At 48.6% G+C, this 21476-nt stretch overlaps 1 protein-coding gene across 1 annotated transcript; it reads right to left on the reverse strand.

Moving 5' to 3' along the window:
* Nucleotides 1-2144: 2144 nt before the first annotated feature.
* On the reverse strand, nucleotides 2145-18585 carry LOC137319168 (transmembrane protein 178B-like; the record flags this gene model as incomplete). The annotated part of the gene is made up of 3 exons (XM_067981503.1): nucleotides 2145-3933; nucleotides 13854-13991; nucleotides 18472-18585. Coding segments are annotated over 3 exons (497 nt in total), but the record flags the coding sequence as incomplete, so codon positions are not given.
* Nucleotides 18586-21476: the final 2891 nt, after the last annotated feature.

Genomic DNA, 21476 nt, shown 5'->3' on the forward strand with positions numbered 1-21476 from the left:
CTCCCCTCGGGATCCAGTGCTGTTACTGTCTCTGTAACCCTCAATCCCCCCAAACTCCCCTCAGGATCCAGTGCTGTTACTGTCTCTGTAACCCCCAATCCCCCAAACTCCCCTCGGGATCCAGTGCTGTTACTGTCTCTGTAACCCCCAATCCCCCAAACTCCCCTCGGGATCCAGTGCTGTTTCTGTCTCTAACCCCCAAACTCCCCTCGGGATCCAGTGCTTTACTGTCTCTGTAACCCCCAATCCCCCAAACTCCCCTTGGGATCCAGTGCTGTTTCTGTCTCTAACTCCTTCCCCCCTCCCCTCAGGATCCAGTGCTGTTACTGTTTCTGTAACTGGCTGTGTGGGGGTTTAATTTCCCCTGGGTTCTGGCTCGTTAAGAGTGACTGGTTGGGATGTGCTGATCGACTGGGGCATGCTTCACAGTTGGCTGCATTATATTTAACTTGCACCTGGGGCAACCAGAACAGGATCACTGCTGGTAACTGCATCTCCATGTTTGTGGTAACACCTTTAGACTGAGGTTAACCTGGAGAAGGGCAGATTCTTTCACTCCATCCTCACTGCCTGGATCACATGGCAGCCCAGATCAGTTTCAGACTCTCTGGGCACTAAATCGGGCCGTGTCGCGCTTGTTGTTTCATCCAAGATGGCGTCTTGGATGCTCGCGCACGTTTCCTGTGTGACGTGCGCCAGACGCCATCTTGGTATAGGAGTTAGCGCAGATAACGAACGCTGGAATCATGTAAAGTAAGGAGAAAATGGTTTCAATCAGTGTGCAGCGCTGATTTAAAGTGATAGACACCATTTTGGGACTTAACGCTCAACTCAACGCACAGTCTTAACCGCGACCATCTGAGCATGTCTTAGAGTGCTATTTAAAGGGACCATGCAGGATTTACAGGTTAGTGGCTGGATTATTGCCTCTGGGTGGCAAGACATTTGTAACTGTTTTTGGGAGGTCTCTTCGACGTCTACTAGGACACAGGGACATAGTCTAACGGCCCCTATCCAATTTGTCCCCCCACCCCCCCCCCCCCGTATCCAGCGCCCACACACACACTGAAAGCTCTTTACACGATCGACAACTTCAAATGGAGAATAAAAACATGGCATTTTGTGGATTTAATTTTTTATTATTGACCAACTGAATGCTCAATGTGTATATATTACAATCTCAAACACTCCCTGATAAGATCAATTTATTACTTTAAACTTTCTTAATCCTTGGCTTTAAACAGTACATCTAAAACATCACAATATTTTACAGTTTGTACCATACACATGTAGCACTGCACTGGAGTTCGATACAGTACACAGACTCGTACATCCCAGACCTGCATGCTTCCTTAGGGAATGATGTGACACAATGCCAACACTGGCCGACCCCTTCACCTGCTGTGCTGTGTTCAGTGAGTTAGGTGACTGAGTTCTCTCACCCCAAGATTAAAACTCCCGAACCAGACGGCAGGAGAGAGACGTCAATGTGGGCAGTTGGAACAATGGCTGAGAACAGGGCGGGGTGAAGAGTTGAGGGTTAAGAGAGGAGACTTAGTGTTCTGTAGAGGATCACTGGGCACAGGGAGCTAATGGGACAGAGTCCACCATAGAATACACAAAGTGTGGATGGAGTGGTCTTCACCTGCTCTGGGCCTCTCGTACCAGGGGATCGGACAAACCCCCCAGAAGTAGTTGAGAAATGCTTCCCTCTCTCCGTGCTATGGTGGGCGTTGCTCCTGTTACTGAACCCAGCCTCGAGTGCGGTGGGTCATTGTCGGGGCCTTAGGGAAGTAGTTTGGACCTAGTTCCCGAAACAGAGTGATGCTTTGTCGTTTAGTTTTTGCATAAGTTGGTTAGAATTAGATCACTCTGCCAGCTGCATAATTCAAAGTTTTGCATGATTTAAAAAAAAATCAGATCCTTGTATATAAAGGGAGACTGGCCAAGTACTGGAAGAAACTGGTTTATAGTGAAGCCAGTGGGCTTTAACACAGGCCCAATGCAAAATAAACCTGGGGAAGTCCCTCAGTGAGACAGCACACCGTCTCCCTGGCGTCGCCCATTCCCACCCTCCCCCCGTCGTCACCCACACACCCCTCCCTCAGTATTATCCCACACTCACCCCTTCCCCCAGCCTGTGTTAACCATTCCCATCCCTCCTCCTCCTCCCCTCTCAGCATCCAGTGTTAACCATTCCCTACCCAGTGTGACCCACCCCCATGGCACTGTTTCACACTTGTGACCTATTGAGACAAGACAGCACTCAGTGCCATTATTTAGTGGAAAGTAATAATCAGTCACAGGTCCTTCGAGCCAGGGCTCGTAGGGTCGGTGTTGTCCAATACGTTATCCACATTTCGCTGATTGTGGCTAGTTGCATTTCTGATTGGTGAACAAAGAAAGTCATTGGGGCTGTGGTCTCAATACTTATATTCACACAGCGAATGCATGTGAACTTTAACCTTTCTGTGCGTTGCTAAAATACTAAGATGAAAAGCAGTGAGTGTTTTTGAGCACTGAGAGTGTTTTACTGCCTCGGTTACTGAATGGTGGGAGATGTTAAATATTCACAGACGCGGTACCTTTACCCAGACTGTGGAGGGAGTTTTCGACTAAAATGAGTGCTTAAGGCCAAAACAGGGTCAGCGACTTCTCTTGGACAACACTGCTGAGCTGAGAGTTATGATTTTTCTCTGCTACCTTTAGTGATTGGGCCCTTGCGCGTACAGGTACCTTTCTTCACCAGTCCTAACCAGGCTGGAAAGAGAGAATTAAGTATCAGCCGCACAGGCTGTCCATCAATCAAGTCAGGGCTAACCCATGGGCTGGCAGTGTACGGCCCCTGGGGGTTAACAGGACTCCCCCGGGTTCCTGCATTAACATTCCTCACTCAGCCAAACTGGACACTCAACTTCTTAGATGTGAGGCAGAGAGAGGATGAGAAGCTGCATAGTAAAATCTGCAGCCCGATCGGTTCGGATGATTGTTTTATTTGTACCTTTTATCAGTTATATTATAAAATGCATTCACAACAATAGGCAGCTCATCGCTCGCACCTGTTTCAAAGGTTTAACCAAAAAAAAGGGGGGAAAAAAATCATTAAATCACATTAAATGCAATTTACAGCAGAGTGCAATTCTGTACAGTTGAAAAATGTTTCTGTATTTATACAAATAAATGCAGACGAGATACAAATCCAGTCACAGCCACTTTACAAAACAATGTCCTCCGCTGACAAACCAGGTGCTTTCAACCTTCCTGCTGTCCTCACCTGGGAATCTGCTGCTGGTTAAATCCTGGGGCATTACCTAAACATACAGGTGAGCCTTTTTGTTTTAAGTTTCTGGGAGTCTGCTAGGACACTGAAATGGCAGGTAGTATCAAAATGCATTAACGAAAAAAAACTTTTTTTTTTGCAAGTTTTTTAAGTTATTTTTTTTTTTAATCGACTTCAATGTACGAACACTGCATTATCACAAGTCATTCTATTAAATTACATTCAACAAAACTGCTTTGTGTAGACTGGGTTTAAGTGTTTAAACGTTTCTCAGCCCCCTGCCCGATGCTGCCCAGGGTCTGAGTGTTTTTCGGGGTGACTCTGCCTCTCCAGGTGACTAACTCGCTCCCTCGCCGGGCTCCTCATCTCACTCACTCCATCGTTGTTTAAGCAGCGCAGTGGCGGGTGTCACATGGTCCCGTTCTCTGCCCTTGCTTTCTGTACCACTGTGTGAGGGGTGCTGAGGGAAGGGGCCAGAGTACAGAGGAAGCCCGCCAACAGGGTGAGTCCCAGCCCGCCCCAGGCACAGAACATGGACCAGCCGTATCCGTGGCTGATGTCCTCCGGCAGCCCGTACATGTGCCGAGGAAAACGGGAAAGTTCAAAATTAATTCCGGCCACACAGGTGCAGAGGGAGATAATGCAACAGGTTCCTGGTGGGGAGCGAGAGAAAAGAGAATCAGTATGGAGCAAACCGTGAACACACCACTTCTCTCCCCCTACCCCCTACACTGGGTGTACCTCCTACACCAATCCCTACTGTAGCAGGACCCCCGACACTGGGTGTACCTCATAGACCATTAACACACCAATCCCTACTGTAACAGGACCTCCCTACACTGGGTGTACCTCCTACACCATTAACACACCAATCCCTACTGTAACAGGACCCCCGACACTGGGTGTACCCCCTACACCATTAACACACCAATCCCTACTGTAACAGGACCTCCCTACACTGGGTGTACCTCATAGACCATTAACACACCAATCCCTATAGTAACAGGACCCCCGACACTGGGTGTACCCCCTACACCATTAACACACCAATCCCTACTGTAACAGGAGCCCCCTACACTGGGTGTACCTCATAGACCATTAACACACCAATCCCTACTGTAGCAGGACCCCCGACACTGGGTGTACCCCCTACACCATTAACACACCAATCCCTACTGTAACAGGACCTCCCTACACTGGGTGTACCTCATAGACCATTAACACACCAATCCCTACTGTAGCAGGACCTCCCACACTGGGTGTACCTCATGGACCATTAACACACCAATCCCTACTGTAGCAGGACCTCCCACACTGGGTGTACCTCATGGACCATTAACACACCAATCCCTACTGTAACAGGACCCCCTACACTGGGTGTACCTCCTACACCATTAACACACCAATCCCTACTGTAACAGGACCCCCTACACTGGGTGTACCTCCTACACCAATGCCTACTGTAGCAGGACCCCCGACACTGGGTGTACCTCATGGACCATTAACACACCAATGCCTACTGTAACAGGACCCCCTATACTGGGTGTACCTCCTACACCATTAACACACCAATCCCTACTGTAACAGGACCCCCTACACTGGGTGTACCTCCTACACCATTAACACACCAATCCCTACTGTAACAGGACCCCCTACACTGGGTGTAGCTCCTACACCATTAACACACCAATCCCTATAGTAGCAGGACCCCCTACACTGGGTGTACCCCGTACACTATTAACACACCAATCCCTACAACAACAACTCCCATATACAGCACCTTTAATGCAGTAAAATGTCCCAAGGCGCTTCACAGGACCGTTATCGAAAAAATGTGACAACGAGCCACATAAGGAGATATTAGGACAGGTGACCAAAAGTTGGTCAAAGCGGTAGGTTTTAAGGAGCGTCTTAAAGAAGGAGAGAGAAGTAGAGAGGTTTAGGGAGGGAATTCCAGAGCCTCGGGCCGAGGCAGCTGAAGGCACGGCCGCCAATGGTGGGGTGATTAAAATCAGGGATGGACAAGAGGTGAGAGGAAAGAATTGGAGGACTGCAGAGATCTCGGAGGTAGGTCGGGGGGGGAGGGGAGGTCGGGGGGGGGGAGGGGAGGTCGGGGGGGGGGAGGGGAGGTCGGGGGGGGGGAGGGGAGGTCGGGGGGGGGAGGGGAGGTCGGGGGGGGGAGGGGAGGTCGGGGGGGGGAGGGGAGGTCGGGGGGGGGAGGGGAGGTCGGGGGGGGGAGGGGAGGTCGGGGGGGGGGAGGGGAGGTCGGGGGGGGAGGGGAGGTCGGGGGGGGAGGGGACGCGGGGGGGAGGGGACGCGGGGGGGAGGGGACGCGGGGGGGAGGGGACGCGGGGGGGAGGGGACGCGGGGGGGAGGGGACGCGGGGGGGAGGGGACGCGGGGGGGAGGGGACGCGGGGGGGAGGGGACGCGGGGGGGAGGGGACGCGGGGGGGAGGGGACGCGGGGGGGAGGGGACGCGGGGGGGAGGGGACGCGGGGGGGAGGGGACGCGGGGGGGAGGTCGGGGGAGGGGACGCGGGGGGGGGGGAGGTCGGGGGAGGGGACGCGGGGGGGGGGGAGGTCGGGGGAGGGGACGCGGGGGGGGGGAGGTCGGGGGAGGGGACGCGGGGGGGGGAGGTCGGGGGAGGGGACGCGGGGGGGGGGAGGTCGGGGGAGGGGACGCGGGGGGGGGGGGAGGTCGGGGGAGGGGACGCGGGGGGGGGGAGGTCGGGGGAGGGGACGCGGGGGGGAGGTCGGGGGAGGGGACGCGGGGGGGAGGTCGGGGGAGGGGACGCGGGGGGGAGGTCGGGGGAGGGGACGCGGGGGGGAGGTCGGGGGAGGGGACGCGGGGGGGAGGTCGGGGGAGGGGACGCGGGGGGGAGGTCGGGGGAGGGGACGCGGGGGGGAGGTCGGGGGAGGGGACGCGGGGGGGAGGTCGGGGGAGGGGACGCGGGGGGGAGGTCGGGGGAGGGGACGCGGGGGGGAGGTCGGGGGAGGGGACGCGGGGGGGAGGTCGGGGGAGGGGACGCGGGGGGGAGGTCGGGGGAGGGGACGCGGGGGGGAGGTCGGGGGAGGGGACGCGGGGGGGGAGGTCGGGGGAGGGGACGCGGGGGGGGAGGTCGGGGGAGGGGACGCGGGGGGGGAGGTCGGGGGAGGGGACGCGGGGGGGGGAGGTCGGGGGAGGGGACGCGGGGGGGGGAGGTCGGGGGAGGGGACGCGGGGGGGGAGGTCGGGGGAGGGGACGCGGGGGGGGAGGTCGGGGGAGGGGACGCGGGGGGGGAGGTCGGGGGAGGGGACGCGGGGGGGGAGGTCGGGGGGAGGGGACGCGGGGGGGGGGGGGGAGGGGATGCGAGGGGGGGGGGGAGGGAAGCAGTGTTTGGTCGTGATGGTCCGGCCAACGTGGTGTGGGACAGGCTCGATGGACCAGCTGGTCTTTTCCTGACCCTTAATTTCATCTGTTGTTAATCTTTGTGATAAAGTCCATGAGCTCCTCGCATTTGTTGTTGGAGGCGAGGGTGGAGGAGGCAGGGGAGAGGGGTTTAAGAAGATGGTTTGTGGTGAAGAGAAGCCGGGGGTTATTTTTGCATTCCAGGATGATCCTGGAATAGTGAGCAGTTTGGACAGAGAGCAGGACCCGATTGTGCTTTATGTGGGCCAGCCAGATTCGGCGATCAATGGCTCAACCAGCTGTCCCACCATACACGTTCAAATCTTCGTCCCTTGGATATAAGGGAGCGGAGATGAGGGCCGTACCGGGGGAATGATCAGTGAGAGAGAGTAATGGTTTTAATGGGGACAAGGTGGAGATGAGGGTGTGATGGAGCAGATCGGTAGCTGCAGAAATGTCGTGGTGAATGGAGGGCCAAAGGCTGGACAGTTGGGAATTTGAACACCTCGATCAAATCTCCCCTTAACCTTCTCTGTTCCAAGGAGAACAACCCCAGCTTCTCCAGTCTACCCACCGTAACTGAAGTCCCTCATCCCTGGAATCATTCTAGTAAATCTCTTCTGCACCCTCTCTAAGGCCTTGACATCCTTCCTAAAGTGCGGTGCCCAGAACTGAACACAGTACTCCAGCTGTGGCTGAATCAGTGTTTTATAAAGGTTCAACATAACTTCCATACTCTATGCCTCTATTTATAAAGCCCAGGATCCCGTATGCTTTTTTAACAGCGTTCTCAACCTGCCCTGCCATCTTCAACGATTTGTTGACATAAACCCCCAGATCTCTCTGTTCCTGTACCCCTTTATATTGCCTCTCCTCGTTCTTCCTACCGAAATGTATCACTTCGTATTTTTCTGCGTTAAATTTCATCTGTCACACATCCGCCCATGCCACCAGCCTGTCTATATCCTCTTGAAGTCTATCACTATCTTCCTCACTGTTCACTATACTTCCAAGTTTTGTGTCATCTGCAAATTATGAAATTGTGCCCTGTTCTCCCAAGTCCAAGTCATTAATATATATCAAGAAAAGCAGTGGTCCCAGCACTGACCCCTGGGGAACACCACTGTATACCTCCCTCCAGTCCGAAAAACAACCGTTCACCACTACTCTCTGTTTCCTGTCACTTAGCCAATTCTGTATCCATGTTGCTACTGCTGCCTTTATTCCATGGGCCACAATCTTGATGATAAGCCCACTGTGCGACACTTTATCAAACACCTTTTGAAAGTCCATATACACCACATCAACTGCATTGCCCTCATCTACCCTCTCTGTTACCTCATCAAAAAACTCTTATCAGGTTTGTTGAACACGATTTGCCTTTAACAAACCCGTGCTGGCTTTCCCTAATCAATCCACCCTCGTCCAAGTGACTGTTAATTCTGTCCCGGATTATTGTTTCTAAAAGTTTCCCCACCACTGACTGGCCTATAGTTGCTGGGTTTATCCTTGCACCCTTTTTTGAACAAGGGTGTAATATTTGCAATTCTCCAGTCCTCTGGCACCACCCCCATATCTAAGGATGTTTGGAAGATTATAGCCAGTACCTCCGCAATTTCCACCCTTACTTCCCTCAGCAACCTAGGATGCATCCCATCCAGACCGGGTGACTTATCTACTTTAAATACAGATAGCCTTTCTAGTACCTCCTCTATCAATTTTTAGCCCATCCAGTGTCTCAACTATATCTTCCTTTACTGAGACCCTGGCAGCATCTTCTTCCTTGGTAAAGACAGATGCAAAGTACCTCCGCCATCCCCTCCGCCTCCATGAGTAGATCTCCTTTATGGTCCCTAATCGGCCCCACCCCTCCTCACTACCCATTTACCATTTACATGCCTATAGAAGACTTTTGGATTCCCTTTTATGTTTGCCGCCAGTCTATTCTCATACTCTCTCTTTGCCCCTCTTATTTCCTTTTTCACTTCCCCTCTGAACTTTCTATATTCTGCCTGCCACCAGTTCCCGCCACTTCCAGTAACAGGACCCCCTACACCAGGTGTACCTCAGGGGAACGAGGGATCCAATCAAACGCAGATATCTCCCTGAGAGGGTGAGACAAAGACACCAATCAGTGTACAGATATCTCCCTGAGAGAGAGGGACTGAGAGACACCAGTCAGTGTACACAGCATAGAATCATAGAATGATACAGCACAGGAGTAGGCCATTCGGCCCATCGTGCCTGTGCTGCCTCTTTGAAAGAGCTATCCAATTGGTCCCATTCCTCTGCTCTTTCCCCAGAAACCTGTAAATTTTCCCCCTTCAAATATTTACCCAATTCCCATTTGAAAGTTATTATTGAATCTGCTTCCACCACCCTTTCAGGAAGTGCATTCCAGATCATAATTCGCTGCGTAATTTTTTTTCCCTCATATCACCTCTGGCTCTTTTTTCAATCACTTTAAACGTGTATCCCCTGGTTACCGACCCTTCTGCCACTGGAAACAGTTTCTCCTTATTTACTCTATCAAAACCGTTCATGATTTTGAACAACTATCAAATCTCATCTTAAATCTCACCTATCAAATCTCTGTTCTAAGGAGAACCCCAGCTTCTCCAGTCTATCCACGTAACTGAAGTCCCTGGAACCATTCTAGTAAATCTCTTCTGCACCCTCTCTAAGGTCTTCACATCCTTCCTAAAATGCTCAGAATTGAACACAATACTCCAGCTGAGGCCTAACCAATGTTTTATAAAGGTTTGGCATAACTTCCTTGTTTTTGTACTCTGTGCCTCTATTAATAAAGCCCAGGATCTCATATGCTTTTTTAACAGCCTTCTCAACTAGTCCTGCCACCTTCAAAGATTTATGTACATACACCCCCAGGTCCCTCTGTTCCTGCGCCCCCTTTAAAATTGTACCATTTAGTTTATTTTGCCTCTCCTCATTCTTCCTACCAAAATGTATCACTTCACACCTCTCAGCATTAAATTTCATCTGCCATGTGTCTGCCCATTTCACCTGAAGTCTGTTACTATCCTCCTCACTGTTTGCGAGTTTCGTGTCATCTGGAAACTTTGAAATTATACCCTGTATACCCAAGTCCAGGTCATTAATATATATATCGACAAGAGCAGTGGTCCTAATACCGACCCCTGGGGAACACCACTGAATACTTCCCTCCAGCCTGAAAAACAACCATTCACCACTCTCTGTTTTCTGTCCCGTAGCTAATTTTGTATCCACACTGCCACTGCCCCTTTAATCCCATGGGCTTTAATTTTGCTAACAAGTCTATTATGTGGTACTTCATCAAATGTCTTTTGAAAGTCAATATACACAATATCAACTACACTATCCTCATCAACCCTCTCCGTTACTTCATCAAAGAACTCAATCATTGTCCCCGTATCTAAGGAGGATTGGAAGATTGTGACCAGAGCAGCCATAATTTCCACCCTTACTTCCCTCAGTAACCGAGGATGGAGCCCATCCGGACCGGGTGACTTTTCTAATTTGAGTACTGCAAACTTTTTTTTAGTACTTCCTCTTTATCTATTTTTATCCTATCCAATATCACTACTACCTCCTCCTTTACTCCTATACATTGGCAGCATCCTCTCCCCTAGTGAAGACCGATACAAAGTGTTCATTTATTACCTCAGCCATTTCCTCTGCCTCCACAAGATCATCTTTTTTGTCCCTAATCGGCCCTTCTTTTGACCATCCTTTTACTATTTATATGTTTATAAAAGACTTTTGGGTTCCCTTTTATGTTAGCCACTAATCTATTCTCACACTCTCTCTTTGCCCCTCTTATTCCCTTTTTTAGATCTCCTCTGTACTTTCTGTATTCAGTCCGATTCTCTACTTTATTATGAACATTACATTTGTCGTAAGCCTCCTTTTTCTGTTTCACTTTAATCTCTATATTTTTAGTCATTCAGGGAGCTCTAGCTTTGGATGCCCTTCCTTTCCCCCTCATGGGAATGTGTCTATTCTGTACCTGAACCATCTCCTCCTTGAAGGCCTCCCATTGTTTAATTACTGTTTTGTCTAACAATTTTTGATTCCAATCCACCTGGGCAAGATCCCTTTTTAACTCAATGAAATTTTCCCTCCTCCAATTGACTATTTTCACATTTGATTGTTCCTTGTTTTTTTCCATAACTATTCTAAACCTGAAGATATTATGATCGCTATTCCCCAAATGCTCCCCCACTGGAAAATGCTCCACTTGTCAGACTTCATTCCTCAGAACTAGATCCAGCATTGCTTCCTTCCTCATTTCGATGGAAACACACTGATCAACAAAGTTCTCTTGTACACATTTCAGGAATTCCTCCTCCTCTTTGCCCTTTATACTGTTACTATCCCAGTCTATATTGGGATAATTGAAGTCCCCCATTATCACTACTCCATGGCTTTTGCACCTCTGAGATTTCGCTGCAAATTTACTCCTCTTTCTCCTTCCCACTATTTGGTGGCCTATAGTATTTACCCAGTAGTTTAATCGTTCCTCTATTGTTCCTCAATTCTAACCAAATAGTTTCTGTCTTTGACCTCTCAACTACATCATCCCTTTCTAGTGCCATAATAGTTTCTTTGATCAATACTGTCACCCCCCCCAACCCCGTCCTTTCTTTCCTGCCCTATCTTTCCTGAATACCTTGTAGCCAGGAATATTAAGTTCCCAATCCTCTCCTTCTTTGAGCCAGGTCCCTGTTATTGCCACTATATCATAGTCCCATGATGCGATTTGTCTCTGCAGCTCACCAACCTTATTTACCATGCTACGTGCATTTACACACATGCACTCCAATCTTATCTTAGACTGTCTCACATTTGCCACCTGTCTATTTCTGAGTTGTTCTTTACTCTAGCGCTATCTGCCTCTGCCAATCCTCTGTGCATCTTGTTTCTCCTCTCTAATGTTTCATCCTGGTGCCCATCCCCCTGCCAAATTAGTTTAAACCCTCCCCCACACCACTAGTTAACTTCCCCGTGAGGACATTGGTCCCAGCTCTGTTGAGGTGCAACCTGTCCATCCTGAACAGATCACTCCTTCCCTCGGACTGGTCCCAATGCCCCAGGAATCTGAAGCCCTCCCTCCTGCACCATTTCTCCAGCCACGCATTAACCTGTCTTATCCAATATTCCTATACTCACTAGCGTGAGACACTGGGAGATTGGCAGCATCCTCCAGAGATTACTAGCTTTGAGATCCTGAGGGAGGGGGGCAGTGTACAGATATCAACCTGAGGGAGAGGGACTGCGAGACACCAGTCAGTGTACAGATATCAACCTGAGGGAGAGGGACTGAGAGACACCAGTCAGTGTACAGATATCAACCTGAGGGAGAGGGACTGAGAGACACCAGTCAGTGTACAGCTGTCTCCCTGAGAGAGAGGGACTGAGAGACACCAGTCAGTGTACAGATATCTCCCTGAGAGAGAGGGGACTGAGAGACACCAGTCAGTGTACAGATATCTCCCTGAGAGAGAGGGACTGAGACACCAGTCAGTGCACAGATATCTCCCTGAGAGAGAGGGGACTGAGAGACACCAGTTAGTGTACAGATATCTCACTGAGAGAGGGACTGAGAGACACCAGTCAGTGTACAGATGTCTCCCTGAGAGGGACTGAGAGACACCAGTCAGTGCACAGATATCTCCCTGAGAGAGGGGGGACTGAGAGACACCAGTCAGTGTACAGATAGCTCCCTGAGGGAGAGGGACTGAGAGACACCAGTCAGTGTACAGCTGTCTCCCTGAGAGAGAGGGACTGAGAGACACCAGTCAGTGTACAGATATCTCCCTGAGAGAGAGGGACTGAGAGACACCAGTCATAGAATCATATCATAGAAGTTACAACATGGAAACAGGCCCTTCGGCCCAACATGTCCATGTCGCCCAGTTTATACCACTAAGCTAGTCCCAATTGCCTGCACTTGGCCCATATCCCTCTATACCCATCTTACCCATGTAACTGTCCAAATGCTTTTTAAAAGACAAAATTGTACCCGCCTCTACTACTGCCTCTGGCAGCTCGTTCCAGACACTCACCACCCTTTGAGTGAAAAAATTGCCCCTCTGGACCCTTTTGTATCTCTCCCCTCTCACCTTAAATCTATGCCCCCTCGTTATAGACTCCCCTACCTTTGGGAAAAGATTTTGACTATCGACCTTATCTATGCCCCTCATTATTTTATAGACTTCTATAAGATCACCCCTTAACCTCCTACTCTCCAGGGAAAAAAAGTCCCAGTCTGTCTAACCTCTCCCTGTAAGTCAAACAGTGTACAGATATCTCCCTGAGGGAGAGTGACTGCGAGACACCAGTCAGTGTACAGATATCTCCCTGAGAGAGAGGGACTGAGAGACACCAGTCAGTGTACAGATATCTCCCTGAGAGAGAGGGGACTGAGAGAGACCAGTCAGTGTACAGATATCTCCCTGAGAGAGGGGGACTGAGAGACACCAGTCAGTGTACAGATATCTCCCTGAGAGAGAGGGGACCGAGAGACACCAGCCAGTGTACAGATATCTCCCTGATGGAGAGGTACTGAGAGATACCAGTCAGTGTACAGATATCTCCCTGAGAGAGAGGGGACCGAGAGACACCAGTCAGTGTACAGATATCTCCCTGAGAGAGGGACTGAGAGATACCAGTCAGTGTACAGATATCTCCCTGAGAGAGGGGGACTGAGAGACACCAGTCAGTGTACAGATATCTCCCCGAGAGAGAGGGGACTGAGAGACACCAGTCAGTGTACAGATATCTCCCTGAGAGAGGGACTGAGAGACACCAGTCAGTGTACAGATATCTCCCTGAGAGAGAGGGGACCGAGAGACACCAGTCAGTGTACAGATATCTCCCTGAGAGAGGGACTGAGAGATCCCAGTCAGTGTACAGATATCTCCCTGAGAGAGGGGGACTGAGAGACACCAGTCAGTGTACAGATATCTCCCCGAGAGAGAGGGGACTGAGAGACACCAGTCAGTGTACAGATATCTCCCTGAGAGAGGGACTGAGAGACACCAGTCAGTGTACAGATATCTCGCTCAGTTTGACAGAGATTGGGTGAAGCAGCACTCTGTAACTCGGTGTGATGGGTCTGCACTCGCTGTTTGTAGGGAGAAGTTGATTCCAAGAGGTAAGGAGATGCAATTAATTCTCTCACCTCCCATGAGGAAGAGCAGACCAGCCACATACTGCATCAGATCATGGTCCTTGCAGCACCCCAGCATCCCGATGACCCAGCCGAAGAGGATGATGGACACCGCCATTCCGATAAACCCTGCTGTCATCCGACGCAGATCTGTGAACATGAGTCAGCAGAGCGTTAGCCAAATAGGAACAGGACACACGGCCCCTGTCTCAAACCGAGAATAGCACAGTACCAGCATCGAGACCCAGTTAGATACAGACTAAAGGTCCCTCTACACTACCCCATCAAACAATCCCGGGGCAGTTACAGCACGGGTTAGATACAGACTAAAGGTCCCTCTACACTAACCCATCAAACAATCCCGGGGCAGTTACAGCACGGGTTAGATACAGAGTAAAGCTCCCTCTACACTACCCCATCAAACAATCCCAGGGCAGGTGCAGCACGGGTTAGATACAGAGTAAAGCTCCCTCTACACTGTCCCATCAAACACTCCCAGGGCAGGTACAGCACGGGTTAGATACAGAGTAAAGCTCCCTCTACACTACCCCATCAAACACTCCCAGGGCAGGTACAGCATGGGTTAGATACAGAGTAAAGCTCCCTCTACACTGTCCCATCAAACACTCCCAGGGCAGGTACAGCACGGGTTAGATACAGAGTAAAGCTCCCTCTACACTACCCCATCAAACAATCCCAGGGCAGGTACAGCACAGGTTAGATACAGAGTAAAGCTCCCTCTACATTGTCCCATCAAACACTCCCAGGGCAGGTACAGCACGGGTTAGATACAGAGTAAAGCTCCCTCTACACTGTCCCATCAAACAGTCCCAGGGCAGGTACAGCACGGGTTAGATACAGAGTAAAGCTCCCTCTACATTGTCCCATCAAACACTCCCAGGGCAGGTACAGCACGGGTTAGATACAGAGTAAAGCTCCCTCTACACTGTCCCATCAAACAGTCCCAGGGCAGGTACAGCACGGGTAGATACACAGTACATATGATTAAATTATCTTCCGGTTTTTGAATGCTTCTTCTGGATTAACGTTTTGAACTGGATCTTCATTCTCATGCCTATTACTCCGAGACTCAGTCCCAGTGCTCTGTATTGCTCTGATGCTCAGTCCCCAGTACTCTGTATTACTCAGAGATTCAGTCCCCGGTGCTCTGTATTACTCTGATGCTCAGTCCCTAGTACTCTGTATTACATCGAAACTACAGCACAGAAACAGGCCATTCGGCCCAACTGGTCTTTGTTGGTGTTTGTGCTCCACACGACCCTTCTCCCTCCCTACTCCATCTAACTCTATCTGGATATCCTTCTATTCCTTTCTCCCCCATGTGCTTATCTCGCTTACCCTTAGTGCTATTCACCTCAACTACTCCTTGTGGTAGCGAGTTCCACATTCTAATCACTCTCTGGGTGAAGAAGTTTCTCCTGAATTCCTTATTGGATTTATTTGCGACTATTCTATATTTATGACCTCTAGTTTTGGATTCTCCCACAAGTGGAAACATCTTCTCTACGTCTACCCTATCAAACCCTTTCATAATCTTAAAGACCTCTATCAGGTCACCCCTCAGTCTTCTCTTTTCAAAAGAAAAGAGCTCCAGCCTGTTCAATCTTTCCTGATAGGTATAACCTCGCAGTTCTGGTATTGTCCTGGTAAATCTCTTTTGCATCTTCTCCAGTGCCTCTATATCCTTTTTATAATAGAGACCATAACTGTGCACAGTACTGAAAGTGTGGTCCAACCAAGGTTCTAAACAACTTTAACATAACTTCTCTGCTTTTCAATTCTATCTCTCTAGAAATGAACCCCAGTGCTTGGTTTGCTTTTCTATGGCCTTATTAACCTGCATTGCTATTTTTAGTGATTTGTGTATCTGTACCCTGGATCCCTTTGCTCCTCTATCCCATTTAGACTAATATCCAAGCAGTATGTGGCCTCCTTATTTTTCCTACCAAAATGCACCACCTCACACTTATCTGCATTGAAATTCATTTGCCAATTACACGCCCATTCTGCAAGTTTATTAATGTCCTCTTAGATTTTGATGAACTCTTCCTCAGTATTAACTACACCCCCAATTTTGTGTCGTCTGCAAATTTTGAAATTATACTTCCGATTCCTGAATACAAATTGCTTATGTAAATTGTGAACAACAGTGGTCTCAGCACCAATCCCTGTGGAACACCACTTCCCACCTTTTGCCAGTCTGAGTCACTACCCTTAACCCCTACTCTTTGTTTTTTGTTTTGTAGCCAACTTGATATCCATTCTGCTACCCGTCCCCTGACTCCACATGCTCAGACCTCAGTCATGAGTCTACAATATCGAAGGCCTTTTGAAAATCCAAATATATTACATCTACTGCACTGCCCTTGTCTACTCTTTCTGTTATTTCTTCAAAGAATTAAATAAGTTTGGTCAAGCATGACTTTCCCTTTTGAAATCTGTGCTGACTATTCTTTATTATATTTTCGTTCTCTAGATGTTTTTCTATTGCATGAGTAAGGATTCCATTATCTTTCCTACCACCGACGTTAAGCTAATTGGTCTATAGTTCCCTGGACTTGTTCTATCTCCCTTTTTAAATATTGGAATCACATTAACTGTCCGCCAATCCTCTGGCACTTTTCCCTTTTCTAGTGAATTTTTATATATATGTAATAGCGCCTCTGCTATCTCCTCCCTAACTTCTTTAAAATGCGTGGATGCAATCCATCTGGACCAGGGGTTTTATCCTCTCTAAGTTTGATTAGTTCATCAATTATCTCCCCCCTTTCTATCTTAAATGTCTTTTATATCTTTTTTGATCTCTTCTTCTTCTTCTAATCTCCTGCTCACCATGTTAGTCTCCCTGGTAAATACTGAGGCAAAGTAACTATTCAATGTTTCTGCCATTTCGCTGTCATTACCTGAGAGTTTATTGTGTGTATCCCTTAGTGGCCCTATCCCTATCCTGATTTTTCTTTTGTTATTTGTGTGTCTGTAGAATACTTTACTATTTCTTTTTATATTTCTTGACTATTTAATTTCGTAGTTCCTCTTTGCCTTCCGAATTGATTTTCTAACTTCTTTCCTAACCTTTTCGTATTCCCTTTTGTCCTCCTCTCTTTTACTGTCCATGTACTTAGTGTATGCCTTTTTCTTTAGTTTCAATTTTTCCCTTATCTCTTTATTCATCCATGGTGTTTCATTATTGGCTAGTTTGTTCTTGTTTTTTTAGAGGAATATATTTCTCCTGAATTTTATTATCATCGTTTTAAATATTTCCCACTGCTGTTCGATCTCTTTGTCTTTCAACATTTTTTTCCAGTTTACCTTCCCGAGTTCCAGTCTCATTCCTTCAAAATTTGCTTTTTTCCAATTTGTTACTTTGGCCTTTGTCTTACTTATGTCTTTCTCAAACATTATCTTAAACCTTATTATATTATGATCGCTATTGCCTAGATGTTCCCCTATGCTTACTTCCCTTATCTGTTCTAGTTCATTTCCCATTATTAGATCCAGCAGTGATTCCTCTCTTGTTGGGCCTCTCACATACTCGGTATGAAAGGAGTCCTGTACACACTGTAAAAACCCCATTCCCCTTTTCCTACCTCTTCTTGCCAGTTTATTTGAGGGTAGTTGAAATCTCCCATGATTATTACAATGTTTTTTACTCATTTTATAGATTTGTCTTCATATTTCTTCCTCCACTTCCCTTCCACTATTAGGTGGTCTGTAGAATATCCCTATTAACCTGATCGATCCCTCTTGATCCTTTGTCTCAATCCATATGGATTCTGTTTCCAACTTAATGTTACTTATGTCCCTTATTTCGACTGCCATTATGTTGTATCTAATTAGTGCAGCTACCTCACCCACCCTTCTTCCATCCCCAACCTTTCTAAATACATTATATCCTGCAATATTTAACCTCCAGTCCTGTTCTTTGTGTAGCCATGTTTCAATTATCTATTACATCTGGCTCCTCGCTACGAATCATTGTCTCCAGTTCCCCCATTTTATTTTGGATGCAGTGCATGTTGCTGTACAGGAAATTTAATTTGTTTTTAGTGACTGTTACAAATAAAGTGAGGGTAACAGTCATTTTGTACTTACGTTCTATGACTGTATTTGTTCCCTGACCATTTGTAACCCTGATTTCTTATCTTACTTAGTCTGACCTTTACTCTCATTTCTTATTACTCTAAGGATTAGTCTCATACTCTATTACTCTGAGGCTCAGTACCTGGTACTCTGTATTACTCTAAAGTTTTGTACTCTATTACTTTAAAGATCAGTCTTGTACTCTATATTACTCTAAGGCTCAATCCTTTTTACTCTGTACTACTCTGGGCTTAAACCCTGTTACTCTGTATTACTCCGAGGCTCAGCCCCTGGTGCTCAGTATTACAGGCTCTGTCCCTGTTTCTCTGCATTACTCCGAGGTTGAGTCCCTGGTACTTTATATTACTCTGAGGCTCAGTCCCTATTAATCTATAACTATGAGCCTCAGTCCTGGTACTTTATATTACTCCGAGGCTCAGTCCCTGGTACTTTGTATTATTCTGAGGCTCAGGTTCTATTAATCGATTACTCTGAAGCTCAGCCCTGGTCCTCTTCCCCCAGTACTTACGTAATGCATGCCACTCGTCCTGCCGAATGGTCATGGTTAAATTGACTGGAAGATTCTGTGGGACTGTTGAGGAGGAGTAGTGATATTTCACAGGAATACAACGCGGTACGACTCCTGTAACACAAGTACACCACTTCAGATCCAGCATTAGTAAACAGTCACTGCAACAAACACAACTCATTTCACTCAATCACACCTTTTATTGCTGCCATTTTCATTCGCCTCTCCTCCGAGGGTTGAATCTCACTGCCTATGTGTGAGGGCAGTAAACAATCCCACCACAGAAACCCCACTCCCAGCACATCAGAGTCACCGTCCCAGTAAACAATCCCACCACAGAAACCCCACTCCCAGCACATCAGAGTCACCGTCCCAGTAAACAATCCCACCACAGAAACCCCACTCCCAGCACATCAGAGTCACCGTCCCAGTAAACAATCCCAGCACACAAACCCCACTCCCAGCACATCAGTCACCGTCCCAGTAAACAATCCCACCACAGAAACCCCACTCCCAGCACATCAGAGTCACCGTCCCAGTAAACAATCCCACCACAGAAACCCCACTCCCAGCACATCAGAGTCACCGTCCCAGTAAACAATCCCACCACAGAAACCCCACTCCCAGCACATCAGAATCACCGTCCCAGTAAACAATCCCACCACAGAAACCCCACTCCCAGCACATCAGAGTCACCGTCCCAGTAAACAATCTCACCACAGAAACCCCACTCCCAGCACATCAGAGTCACCGTCCCAGTAAACAATCTCACCACAGAAACCCCACTCCCAGCACATCAGAGTCACCGTCCCAGTAAACAATTTCACCACAGAAACCCCACTCCCAGCACATCAGAGTCACCGTCCCAGTAAACAATCTCACCACAGAAACCCCACTCCCAGCACATCAGAATCACCGTCCCAGTAAACAATCCCACCACAGAAACCCCACTCCCAGCACATCAGAGTCACCGTCCCAGTAAACAATCTCACCACAGAAACCCCACTCCCAGCACATCAGAGTCACCGTCCCAGTAAACAATCTCACCACAGAAACCCCACTCCCAGCACATCAGAATCACCGTCCCAGTAAACAATCCCACCACAGAAACCCCACTCCCAGCACATCAGAGTCACCGTCCCAGTAAACAATCTCACCACAGAAACCCCACTCCCAGCACATCAGTCACCGTCCCAGTAAACAATCTCACCACAGAAACCCCACTCCCAGCACATCAGAGTCACCGTCCCAGTAAACAATCTCACCACAGAAACCCCACTCCCAGCACATCAGAGTCACCGTCCCAGTAAACAATTTCACCACAGAAACCCCACTCCCAGCACATCAGAGTCACCGTCCCAGTAAACAATCTCACCACAGAAACCCCACTCCCAGCACATCAGAGTCACCGTCCCAGTAAACAATCCCACCACACAAACCCCACTCCCAGCACATCAGAGTCACCGTCCCAGTAAACAATCCCACCACACAAACCCCACTCCCAGCACATCAGAGTCACCGTCCCAGTAAACAATCCCACCACACAAACCCCACTCCCAGCACATCAGAGTCACCGTCCCAGTAAACAATCCCACCACACAAACCCCACTCCCAGCACATCAGAGCAACCACCCCAGTAAAGAATCCTACAGCCAGATTTCCCCACTGCTCCCAGCACTTCTGAACCACCATCCCAGTAAACAATCCCACAGCCAGATATCCCTATTGCTCCCAGTACATCAGAGCCACCATCCCATTAACAGTCCCAAAGCCAGATATCCCCACTGCTCCCAGCACATCAGAATCACTGTCCCACTAAACAATCCCACAGCCAGAACCCCCCCCCCCCCCCCCCCACCCCTGCCCAGTGCTGACAGGGGATAACAACCCATTCTGATGTAGTGTAATGACAGGGAATAATGCACCATTCTGATATAGTGTAGTGACAGGGAATAATGCACCATTCTGATGTAGTGTAATGACAGGGAATAATGCACCATTCTGATGTAGTGTAATGACAGGGAATAATGCACCATTCTGATGTAGTGTAATGACAGGGAATAATGCACCATTCTGATGTAGTGTAATGACAGGGAATAATGCACCATTCTGATATAGTATAGTGATAGGGAATAATGCACCATTCTGATGTAGTATAGTGATGGAGAATGATGCATTATTCCCTATGTGAGTCTCTCTTTTTCTCTGTCCCTTTATGTATTCCTCAATCTGTTTCTTCTCCTATGCATATCACAGTTGTGGTTCACTCTTTCTCTGTGAATCGACCTGCCATTGTGTATTTCTGCCCATCTGTTTTCCCCTCACTCAGGCTCCAGCTCCAACAGACCCAGTGCGACCATGTGCTGGGTTAGTGCTGCCACCTCCGCAATGACGACAGCAATCTGACTTATCACAGCGCCGTCTACACAAAATAACCCCGCCAAGGAGAACCAGCCATCTCACTCACACAGTCCCAGCGTTACAACACACTGGCAGAGCAGTGTTCAAAACGCATCCAATTAAACACACACAGCCTGGCACCAGGAAAAGCAAGCAAACACATTCAGTGAGTCACACTGGTGATATGAACATGGCCTTCCAGAAACCACCTCATTCAGCACGGCTTACAAACATCCTCAGCTCACCGCTCACTATTTAGATCAATTTATTTCCCAACCCCCTTCTCAGTCAAGTTGAGAGTTACAAGCAATGGGAATTCAATTAGAGCCATCAAACACTCCCAGGGCAGGTACAGCACGGGTTAGATACAGAGTAAAGCTCCCTCTACACTGTCTCATCAAACACTCCCAGGGCAGGTACAGCACGGGTTAGATACAGAGTAAAGCTCCCTCTACACTGTCCCATCAAACACTCCCAGGGCAGGTACAGCACGGGTTAGATACAGAGTAAAGCTCCCTCTACACTGTCCCATCAAACACTCCCAGGGCAGGTACAGCACGGGTTAGATACAGAGTAAAGCTCCCTCTACACTGTCCCATCAAACA

Source organism: Heptranchias perlo, unplaced genomic scaffold, assembly GCF_035084215.1.
Source record: "Heptranchias perlo isolate sHepPer1 unplaced genomic scaffold, sHepPer1.hap1 HAP1_SCAFFOLD_750, whole genome shotgun sequence".
Classification (NCBI taxonomy): domain Eukaryota; kingdom Metazoa; phylum Chordata; class Chondrichthyes; order Hexanchiformes; family Hexanchidae; genus Heptranchias; species Heptranchias perlo.